Genomic DNA, 11,383 nt, shown 5'->3' with positions numbered 1-11,383 from the left:
CCTGAGACATTCGCTGAGCACATCGTCCGTTGAGGCTTTGTCCTTGATGTATTTATGGATCTTTATGGAACTGACTCATCTCAGTGGGGCAGGGTTTCATTCTGGGCTTCTCCTTTTTTCTCTATTCTGACTCAAGAATCTGACTCTTTAGTTTTGACTTTTCCAACATCAGAACGGAATAATAATTTAAATTAATAACCGGAATAATAATTTAAATTAATAACTCATCATTTCATTATCAGACAGGCTGATATTATTTTGAACAACCCAGACAGGAACCCCCCCTGCTCATTTCCGTGGCGTTGCTCGGTTTATGCGTGCAGGTTTTCAGTGGAGCCAAAAAAATTCTTCAACCGTCGAGTCCCGCCTTTCTGCCTCTGGCCAAATAGTGAGCCCTGCTAGACGAAGACACCGGATCTTCCTGCCAAATACTGACTCCTGTCTCCGCACTGTTTGTGCCGCAGACGGAGCACGAGCTGCAGTTTAAACAGACATTTTATTTAAGGGCACCAGGACGTCTTTTTTTAAACACAAACTTTATTTTTTTAAAGTTGCTGATTTAATGAAACGGTGTCTGCAGTGTAGTGACAGCTTCAGTCCAGCAGGAGGCGAGTTGCTCACTGTGTTTACAGTAGGAGTGAGGCTGATCCTGAGTCAGATCTTGTTGCATTTTAAACGCGTAACATGGGAGGAGGATCTGATCCAGGACCGGCTTGGTTTGTTTTGGCTACAGGGACTGTCAAGTCGGGCGGTTTATGCCCACCCACTCTGATAGTGTCATGAAAAAAACATCCCCGCCCCTCTGCCGTACCCCCGCGTACAAACCAAACAGACGGAAGATAAACTTACAATCAAAGCGGAGGAATTCTAGTCAAACCGAAAGCTGAGCGACTTCAGCGGACTTCACAGCGAACGGAACCGGAATACATGCGAACATCACGGAGAGCACGGAGCCTCATTCACACGGCGGGACACCCTGGAAAAGACGGAGAAACCTCAGGAGGATGTTCAGTTCCGAGGACTGGAGCTGAAAGTCGTTACGACAAGATGTGAAGCGCCCCGGGAGAAAGCGGAGACCGAGGCCAGCGGCAGGATGTTGGTCCGGAGCTCGGTGAGTGTTAGCCGGATTAGCTCTGTGAGCTGGTCTCGGTGAGTGGTGCTAAATTAAAACACGCATGGATTTTAATCCGTCAGATTAAACTGTTAGCGGCTAATTCAGATGAACGGTAGTCGGTTCTTCCGGTGTAGAAGTTAGCCTCTGGTTCGCTGCTCAGAGTTGGCTCTTAAAGGGCCAGCTCACAGTTTCTCGGAACCTGGAAGTCCGTTGATTTCCTATTAAAAAGCTAAAATATCTACTGAAATTAAATCTGGACTAGGTTACTCGGTTCTGTGACATACAGAACTTTCATCCAGTTTGTGAAGGACAAAAATATTCTGGGCTTTCATGTTATTCAGCTCACCAGAGAAATGACCCATCACCTTTTTAAATCCCTAGAATAAGATGATTCACGTCCAAAGTTTCTGGATTGATCGAGTCTAGAATGGGTCACTTTACAAGCCAAAGCGTCGCTAGTCTTAAGATTTTTCAGTCAGATCTCTAAAGTGGTTTAAAGAAGGAAAAACATCTAAAATTTCTGCTTGTTTTGTCTTTTTTCTGAGATAAAATATAAATGTTTCCCAGTGCAAAGTTTGTTCTGAAGAGTTTATGTTTCTACAGTAAAGTGGATGTTTCACAGATGTAGAAATGTTTTATAGAAGCTGACTGAAATATGTAATCCCGATCTCCTTTCGGATTATAATCTAGAGCAAATTTAATTTAACTCAAAGCCTGGCCAGCAGCTATAAATCAGACACCAACTTCAGCCTCCAGTTAGCAGGCTAACGAGCCGTTAGCTCTGTGAACCGGGACTCCCTCCTCGAACCATCAGCTGGTTCTGGTTCCTGGTGGAGGAACTTCTTTGGTCCATTTAAACACAGCAGCAAAATAGCCTAATCATCTATTTAGTGCTTTTCTGTAGAATAAATGTTAATATTATTAACTATGACCAGAAATCCAGATTAAATGGAATAAACTTTAACCTGGTGCTGCTGATAGTTGAAATGGTTAAAATGAGTTAAATTCATATTTTATTCTTGTTTTTAATACAAAATATGATCCATGATTGAAGGGAAGGAAAGTTCCCATTGAACCAAAGAGAGAAAATATCAGGCTGGTGCTGATGATTCACCTGAGAAAGGTCAAAGGTCATCTTCATCATCATCTTCCAGAGAGGAAACATCTGATGTCCCAGCAGCTTCAGCCTGAGGTCAAAGGTTACAGTGTGAAACTCAGAGAAATGACCAGACACCCCCAGAGGTCCACAGGTCAAAGGTCATGACCCTGAACCAGATTGAAGGAGAAATGGTGTTCTGCAGAACCAAGCTGAGGTTGCGATGCGTTCCAACATGGCTGCTGCTCGCATCACCGCAGGAACAAGTTGGTTTGATCAGATTCACAGGTAGAAACGATAAACATGATCAGAACCTCCCAGCTGGAGGCGGATCAAAGAGGTTCTGATCCAAGAGGAAACGGATCTGGCAGAAACCCTGCTGCATTCTGGGAGCTCAGCACGGCAGGAAGGAGGCTCAGTTTGACCTCTGACCTGATGAATGAAGTCGCTGTGCTGCTGACAGCCAGCTGATCTCTGGTCATGTGATCCGGTTCAGTCTGCAGAGGAACAGCGCTGCTTTTATCCTCCACTTCCTGAAGCTAATGAGCCGTTAGCATCTCAGCGCTAACGGCTCATTAGCTTCCACAGAACCAAGAACGTCAGGCCCGGTTCTGGCCTGCAGCGCAGAGTTTCTGACCCGGTCCAGTTTAACCAGAAGCTGGGTCCTGGATCAACCCCGGTCCGGTCCGGTCCGAAGCTGCGACTCAAACGGACCAAATCCCTCCTAAATCCCTCCTGCTTACCTAACACTATGGATCGGACCGGACCGGGCTGCTGCTGCAGAACCAATCCGACCAGAACTGGCAAGTTCTGGTCTGGAGGGCTGGATCGGGTCAGAACCGTCCCGTTCCCTGGTTCTGACCTGGAAGCTGTGGATCAACTCGGGTTCTGTTTTAAAATAATCTCTTTGTTTTATTACAAGCAGTTCAGTAAAAATCTGAAGTTTTTCCTCAAGAAATTTTAAATGGGAACAAATTCTGGAGAGTGAAATGTTTTCTGGATTATTTTTACTTCTGTAATTATTATTTTTATTATTTTTAGACCATAATCCTGCAGACATGGAGGAACTTTAGTCTCACAAACGAGAGTCAGAACAGGAAATGATCCGACTGGGTCAGATGAAGAACCGCTGGGCTCCGTCAGAACTCAGTACATTAATATCATCATTCATAAATAATTAGGAAATACAGGAACATAATGTCCACATGAAAAACAAAAAGAATTATTTTATTTTGAAGGGCTACTTCCTGTCTTTCAGGAACTTTTAGCTTTTATTTCATGGGGCATTTATTTGTTTGTTATCTGGAGAAATTATTAATGATTATTAACAGAATTTATTTATTCAATCTTTAAAGAAACTGATTTCCATGCAATAAACACATGAAGCTCAAAATTCCCCCTTTTCTCTGTCCTTAAATGCACCACCAGGAAACACCTTAATGAATCACTTCCTCCATTTCCTGAGAATCTTTCCTGTTTGGATCAAAGTTTGATCTGCTGAACCCAGAACCGGTTCTGACCCGGTTCTGAGTGGTTCTGGTGTGGTTCTCTCCTCAGCTGAAGCGGACCCGGGCCAGGGTGACCCATGCTGTGGTGGTAATCTTCCTGGAGTTCTTCGCCTGGGGCCTGCTGACCACGCCCATGCTGAAGGTGAGAGCCGGATCGGCGGTTCTGTTCGGTTCAGACAGAACCAGAACCGGGCTCTGGGTCGGCTGACGTCTTGTGGTCTGGTTCTCCAGGTTCTCCATGAGACGTTCCCTCAGCACACCTTCCTGATGAACGGCCTGGTGCACGGCGTCAAGGTGAGGGGGCGGGGCTTAACCTCAACAGGAAGTAGAGTCATGCAGCACTTCCCCTTCCAGGACCATCTGTCTGGTTCCGACCCGCCTGACCAGATTAAATCTGAAACGATGTTGGATTCTCCACAAATTACAGAAGTTATTAAAATAATAACTTTTAATAATTTAAATGTAAAAAAAGGAGGAGAAACTGATTCAAATCAGAAACTTTGGTATGAATAGAAATGGAACGCGGCGAAACGGGCCGCTGCTGCGTCCCATTTTCCTCTGTTACCACTGGGTTTCACATCACTGTCTGACCCGACCGGGTCGGACCCGTCCTCTGATGGCCGTGTCTCTCTGTCCTCAGGGCTTCCTGTCCTTCCTGTCGGCTCCTCTGATTGGTGCTCTGTCGGACACCTGGGGCAGGAAGTCCTTCCTCCTCATCACCGTCTTCTTCACCTGCGCTCCGATCCCCTTCATGAAGATCAGCCCCTGGTGAGTCCGGTTCTGGTTCCACATATTCAGAGTTTCTGGGTCAGAACCTGATGTCAGGATGTTTGAGCTGCGGATCAGAACCCATCCTGTGTTCGGATCGGAACCGGTCCTGGTTCTGTTCGTCTCTGTGGGAAACTTTGTTCTGAAGTTTCTCAGGTTCTGATGAAGCAGAAACGTTGTGATGTGGGACCCGGTCGGGTTCTGGTTCTGAGGTTCTGCTGGGTTTAACCATCACATGCTCCTCATGTGAGCAGCATCAGGCCTCTGGCTCCCCCTGCTGGCCGCTCACAGCGCCACACGCAGCCATGCTGACCAGTTCCCAGAAGTCCGTCTGGTTCTGAATGGTTTTAATCTGAGGAACCAGCAGCTGGTTCAGTTCTGACCCGCTTCAGCAGAACAGAACCGGCTCTCTGGGTTCTGAAGCAGCCGACCCGCTCTCAGGAAGCCGATCAAAATGAATCAATTAAATCAAAACAAGATCAATAATTTTCTTTGTTCATTTTTTTCACGTTTCTTCCAACAGTTATTTTCTCTTAGTTTATTTATTTTGGGTATTTAAAATGTTTTCCAGTTTTAAATGTTAGAATTTAAAGTTTATTTCCATTATTTGACTTAGCACTAGTTTCATAACAACATTTTTCTTTATTGCAACGATTTCTGTGGTCATTTCACATCCATAAAAAGTTGTTTTCCTGACGGGTTTAATGAACCAGAATCACCTTCAAAATGTGACAAACTTTCTGTTTTTCTCTCTAAATCTGTTTCTGCTCCATGTTTTACTGCAGCTAAAGACAAATAGATCACTTTTTAAAACATTCACGTTAAATCAACAAACCCTGTCATTCTTATTTCAGTTTTTTTCTGCTAAAAATGGGCGGTGATTCCAGCTCCGACCTGCGGGTGGCAGTGTTTCCTACAAAACAACACCGTTAAATTACTCACTGCAAATATTTCTAAAACCTATAAACGGATAAAAACTAGAGATAAAAAATCAGCCAAACTCAGAATGGGTCAGAACCAGGTGGAACCGGGTCAGAGGTCATGTGACCACAGGGAGGTTCTGGTCTGGTTCTGGTTTCAGGTAAATCCTGCCTCATTCTGAGCTGAACTCTAAATGAAACTTTATTTTCCTCCATAAAATCAGCCATGTTTTCCTGCCCTGCTGTTAACCCTCAATGTGCTGCAGAACCGACCCGACCCGGTTCCGTCTGACCCGGTTCTGTCTCTCCAGGTGGTACTTTGCTCTGATCGCCGTGTCGGGGACGTTCGCCGTGACGTTCTCCGTGATCTTCGCCTACGTCGCCGACGTCACCGAGGAGCACGAGAGGAGCACCGCCTACGGCCTGGTAACGACCAATCAGAACGCTGCAGGCTGCTGACATCACAGCAGCTGTAGATCAGAAACCGCCTCATCATCATCATCATCATCATCATCATCATTATCCAGGTCCATCAGTAACGTTTCTGTCAGGATGAATTAAACAGAACCAGCTGAACTGATCGGATCGTCTTCAGAACCAGCTGGTAGTTTGTAGAAACGCTGAATCCTGATTGGACGGATGACTCTAAAGGAAACCACAGTGGTTAGCTATGCTAGCCAAAATGCTAACTGCGCTAGTCCTCAGTCACTGATCATAAACATCAGTTCCACTGGCGCTAAAGCGCTATGCTAACATGATATTCAGCAGAAGCTAAATGAGAAATCATCCCACCGGTTCCACCATCTTTTATTATTCTGATCGGGTCCGAGTCGGTCTGTAGCTTCATCGGATCGTTCCTCAGTGTCCCGGTTTTCCGGACCTGGTTCGGCCCGGATCAGAGCTGGTTCTGTAGAACCCGGCTCACCTGACCTCCTCCTCCTCCCAGGTGTCGGCGACCTTCGCCGCCAGCCTGGTGACGAGCCCGGCCATCGGCGCCTACCTGTCCAGTCGCTATGGAGACAGCCTGGTGGTGCTGGTCGCCACGGTGATCGCGGTGACGGACATCGCCTTCGTGTTCTTCGTGGTTCCCGAGTCGCTGCCGGACAAGATGAGGCTGTCGTCGTTGGGGTTCCCCATCTCCTGGGAGCAGGCCGACCCGTTCGCTGTGAGTCAGTCGGACCCGGCAGCAGAACCGAAACCAGAACCAGCAGCTGAACCTCTGATTGGTTGTTTGTTTCAGTCGCTGCGGCGAGTCGGGAAGGATTCCACGGTTCTGCTGATCTGCATCACCGTCTTCCTGTCCTACCTGCCTGAAGCCGGACAGTACTCCAGCTTCTTCCTCTACCTGAAGCAGGTAGAGACACACACACACACACACACACGGCTCCTCCGTCATGCTGGACCGTCGGACTGATTGATTTTTCCTCTCGTCTCCTCCAGGTGATCCATTTCTCCCCTGAAGCCATCGCTGCCTTCATCGCCATGGTGGGGATCCTCTCCATCGTTGCTCAGGTTCGCTGGCTAAATTGGCTAAAGCTAATTTTATCTCCTTTCTCCCAGCGCTAACTAGAAACAACCAATCACAGCAAGGGGCGGGTCATAGCGCTGTCAGCTCTCTGCTGAGCTACAGCATGATAGCATAGCCAGTAGTGAATGCTAATGCTAGCTAGCATAGCCAGTTGTGAATGCTAATGCTAGCTAGCATAGCCAGTTGTGCGTGCTAATGCTAGCTAGCATAGCCAGTTGTGAATGCTAATGCTATAAAAGGAAAATGTAGCAAAAGTGAACTTAGAAACAAAATTCCTCTTTAATATTTAATGCAACAAAGGTAAACAAACCTGAATATAACAGCGTGACCCCTGCAGCAAACGGAGACCATGCTCATTCTCCGGCTGCGTTAGCGTAGCATCCGCTAGCACCGAGTCACCATGACAATGAAAACAAACATGGAGCAGCGAGTTCAGACTTCCTGTTTTATTCAGATTAAATAAATTTATTTCTAAATGAAGAATAAGAGAGAAAACTGTAAAAACAAAGAACGACTCAGATCTATTGTTCAAAAGAATCAGGGCAAAGAACTGTTCAGATGAATCAGCATAAAGAACTGTTCCTCCAGGTGTCTGCAGCAGCTGTCTCTGTGACCTCTGACCCCTGACCTGTCCCCTCAGACCGTCCTGCTCAGCGTTCTGATGCGAACCATCGGGAAGAAGAACACGGTTCTGTTGGGTCTGGGCTTCCAGCTGCTGCAGCTGGGCTGGTACGCCTTCGGGTCCGAGCCGTGGTGAGTCTCTGGTTCTGTTCCCGGTCCTGGTCCTGGTCCTGGTTCTGGTTCTGACGGGTCGGTTCTGTCCCTGCAGGATGATGTGGGCAGCAGGAACCGTTGCTGCCTTGTCCTCCATCACCTTCCCAGCAGTCTCTGCTCTCGTGTCGCACAACGCCGCCGCCGACCAGCAGGGTGAGCCAATCAGCAGCAGCTTCACGTTACAGCAGCCAATCAGGAGCAGCTTCACGTTACAGCAGCCAATCAGCAGCAGCTTCACGTTACAGCAGCCAATCAGCAGCAGCTTCACGTTACAGCAGCCAATCAGCAGCAGCTTCACGTTACAGCAGCCAATCAGGAGCAGCTTCATGATGCAGCAGCCAATCAGCTGCAGCCTAACTCTGTGTGTGTGTGTGTGTGTGTGTGTGTGTAGGCGTGGTCCAGGGGATGATCACAGGGATCCGGGGCCTCTGTAACGGTTTGGGTCCGGCTCTCTACGGATTCATCTTCTTCCTGTTCAACGTGGAGCTGAGCGACGTTCCAGCAGCCGCAGGAACGCCGGAGACACAGGTACCGCCCACCTGGACACGCCCACCTGGACACGCCCACCCTCAGAACAGCACATTGAGAGCAGAAATGAAACCAAGACGTTACAACAGATGGAAACATTTTTCATTCAAGATGGAAACTGAATCTGTTCTTCCATCTGCTGGTATTTTTATCTTCACCTGATTCCTGTCGGCTAAATTATTTTCTTATTTAACAGGAAGTGAGGTATCACTGTTTGTTTTTTTCTGTATCTCTATAAAACCTGTAGTGCCGCGGCAGCCATCTTTACTGAGGGCTGCTGGGTAACGGCTCCGTTCTTCTTCTTTGGTTTCATTAGAGGAATAAAAACATCAGATTATGATAAAAACATTTAACTGAGCATCCAGACCAGAACCTGACCGGTTCTGATCGGGTCAGCCACTGTAAAGAGCTAAAGATCAGGTTCTGTGACTCAGAGGTCAAAGGTCACCGTTTCCTCCTGTCTCCGCAGCGCGCCGTCATCCCGGGCCCTCCCTTCCTGTTCGGGGCGTGCACCGTCATCCTCGCCGTGGTCGTCGCCGTTTTCATCCCGGAGAATCTCCGCCCCGCCGGCGGTCCGGCCGCCGCGAAGCCCGCACACGCTCAGAACGGCGGCACGGCGCTGGCCACGCCCACCAGCGACGCCGAGGACATCGAGCCGCTCCTGCAGGACAGCAGCATGTGAGCGGGCGGTGGCCAATCACTGACGACATTCATAAGCTCCTCTCTCCTGATTGGCTGAGACCAAAGAGCTGGGGGAACAGCGCCCCCTCTGGACTCTACCAGCAGGTAAACTGACTCACCTGTTGGAGTTTCTCTGCTTCATTATGCACCTGCTGGCCCCGCCCCCCTGGTTACCATGACGACGGCCGGAGGAAGTTCCCGGATCCACCAACATTTTTACTTTAGATGGAAATGCCGCCTCCACTCCGTTACCATGGTGACGTCTAGGGGACACTGTGTCATGGCAACAGGTTCTGGACTCACGGTGTCGGGTCAGACCTCAGAGCCTCGCCTGGTTCTGGAGGTTCTGCTTGACCTTTGACCCGTCAGAACCAGAGCACATGTTCCGGTTGGGAACCGTGTTTCTGGTTCCGGAACGTTTTTACCAAACATCTGGACTGTTTTCTGGAGTCTGGGCCGGTCCGGTTTGCTTCCTGGTTCCTTCTGCAGCGTCACAGCAGGTCCAGTTTAACAGAACCGGGCAGTCCGGTCTGGCTGACCCGGTTCCTGTAGCTCCAGAACCTCCAGAACCATGCAGCTGTGGTCCAGATGTCTCTGCTGCGCTTTAGTGCCTCTAACCGACCCGGTTTCTACCAGCCGGGTTTTTTCAGAACTTTGTGACGATCTTAATAAAGATGTTTGAACCGAGCCTCCGGGTTTCACTCTGCATGTTTCCATCGCATTTCCAGGTTCGGATCAGAACCAGAAAGAACTGGGACAGAACCGGATCAGAACCAAAAACTTAAATGATAAAATATGAATTTAATTTATGGAAATGTTTAAGGTAAGAAAATGAAATTTAAAAAGTCTATAGAGTATCACCTCTTAGCTCCGCCCCCTGACTGGGAAGTGGGCGGAGCCACGAGGCTCTGATGGGCGGGGCTAGTGTGAGGAGGGGAGGGGCTAAAGGGCAGTGGTCCACCCTGTAGCCTTTTCTAACAACAAATCCACTTTTATTTTGAAGAGATTAAAAATTTGACTAAATCATTTTAGTGTAATTTTTCTGCCGTTGAGGTGAGACGGTTCTGTAGTTCAAAGTCACACGTTGAATTTTCATCACCAGATTTTATTAATCATAAAAACTACAAACTGAAACTGCAGGAAGTCCAGAAGGCTGAGAAAAACAAAAACACGGAAACATTTCCTGGAATCTAAAATCACGTCGGAATAAAACCAGAACTTCTGGAAAAAACTAAAATCCTGTTAAAACATTTAAATCTACAAAATATTTCTGTAATTCTGATTTTTATGTTTGGTCACAACTTCAAACTCAGATTTAAACTCTTCAAAGCAAAAACACTCAAAGGTCAAAGGTCAACCTGGAGACAAAACTAATGTTTTTGTTTTCTACATTTTTAAAACTTTCAGGAACAAAAAAATTATTTTAAATGGAAATTATTCCAGAGGAATATTTAGAATTCATTTTCTGTAAACTTTATATAATTATTTCATCTGTATTTAAATTAAAATCCAAAACTAATTTAAAATTCTGACTGCAGAAATGATTTATTTGGAAATATTAAAATATTGCACATGAGAAAATTCAATTTAAATCCTTATTGATTCTGTGGAAATTATGTTAAATTTTACACTTTAATCTGATTAGTTAGTTTTAAAACCAGACCAAAAAAATTAACTGAGGTTAAAGTAACATTTTGTTCTCATTATTCATTTTTATGATTTTATTCTTATTTTCCTGTTAAAACTTGGAAACGTTTAAAAATCTGGAATTTAAACTGAAATAAAACCAACATGAAAAACCAGAACCAACAAAACCGACGATGTTCAGAACCTCCAGAACCAGGATCTGGACCCGCGTCCAGCAGCTGTTCTGACCCAACTGGACTCTGCAGAACAGGTCCGGTTCTGGTTCCGGTCCGTCACAGCAGGCAGGAGATGGAGACCTTGGTGGTGGAGAAGGGGACGGTGTCTGGTTTGGGACAAACAGAGTTAGCGGTTAGCGGCATTAGCGGTTAGCGGCGTTAGCGGTTAGCAGCGTTAGCAGTTAGCAGCGCTAGCGCTGCAGGTGACCTTGGACTGACCTCTGTCCTTCAGCGTGCTGATGTACGCCTCCATGAACTCCTTCTCACTGCCGTCCTTCACCTCCTGCTCCCTCCACCTCCTCCTCTTCTCCTTCTTCTTCTTCTCCTCTTCCTCCTTCTTCCTCCTCCTCTTCTCGGGGTTGTCATAGAGACGGATGAACCTGCGGCGGGACACAGACGCGGTCGGTCCGACGGTTCACGGCTTCGCCGACCTGCTGGGATCTTACTTGATCTCCGGGTCGTTGCAGAGTCGGGTCGGGACGCTGGTCAACCCGTCGCCGCTGGCAACCACCATCCTCAGACTGGAGATGTTGGCGAGACAAACTGGGAGGTAAGACAGGCTGTTCTGATGGACGAAGAGGGTGGAGAGCTGCTGCAGCCTGGG

General features: G+C 47.4%; 2 protein-coding genes across 2 annotated transcripts in view; one reads left to right on the top strand and one right to left on the bottom strand.

Moving 5' to 3' along the window:
• The window catches only part of LOC103131882 (hippocampus abundant transcript 1 protein-like), a 13,437-nt gene extending 3,832 nt beyond the window's left edge, over positions 1-9,605 (top strand). Inside the window, exons 4-15 of the mRNA XM_007543624.1 lie at positions 872-1,111; positions 3,768-3,860; positions 3,950-4,012; positions 4,359-4,486; positions 5,718-5,832; positions 6,353-6,571; positions 6,647-6,760; positions 6,847-6,918; positions 7,575-7,687; positions 7,764-7,861; positions 8,100-8,236; positions 8,706-9,605. Coding sequence (XP_007543686.1) covers positions 872-1,111; positions 3,768-3,860; positions 3,950-4,012; positions 4,359-4,486; positions 5,718-5,832; positions 6,353-6,571; positions 6,647-6,760; positions 6,847-6,918; positions 7,575-7,687; positions 7,764-7,861; positions 8,100-8,236; positions 8,706-8,918 — 1,605 coding nt within the window. The 3' untranslated portion in view covers positions 8,919-9,605. The remainder of the gene's footprint in view (positions 1-871; positions 1,112-3,767; positions 3,861-3,949; positions 4,013-4,358; positions 4,487-5,717; positions 5,833-6,352; positions 6,572-6,646; positions 6,761-6,846; positions 6,919-7,574; positions 7,688-7,763; positions 7,862-8,099; positions 8,237-8,705) is intronic.
• A 1,055-nt stretch (positions 9,606-10,660) lies between these two features.
• LOC103131881 (leucine-rich repeat-containing protein 2-like) overlaps positions 10,661-11,383 on the bottom strand; it is an 8,229-nt gene continuing 7,506 nt past the window's right edge. The window contains exons 4-6 of the mRNA XM_016666972.1: positions 11,226-11,378; positions 10,999-11,159; positions 10,661-10,886 (exon numbers count right to left, since the gene is read on the bottom strand). Of these exons, the coding sequence (XP_016522458.1) occupies positions 10,837-10,886; positions 10,999-11,159; positions 11,226-11,378 (364 nt within the window). The 3' untranslated portion in view covers positions 10,661-10,836. The remainder of the gene's footprint in view (positions 10,887-10,998; positions 11,160-11,225; positions 11,379-11,383) is intronic.

This window comes from Poecilia formosa, unplaced genomic scaffold, assembly GCF_000485575.1.
Source record: "Poecilia formosa unplaced genomic scaffold, Poecilia_formosa-5.1.2 Scaffold865, whole genome shotgun sequence".
NCBI classification, from domain to species: Eukaryota; Metazoa; Chordata; class Actinopteri; order Cyprinodontiformes; family Poeciliidae; genus Poecilia; species Poecilia formosa.
Note: the sequence above shows the minus strand (reverse complement) of the source record. Positions and strands in the feature narration are given on the sequence as shown.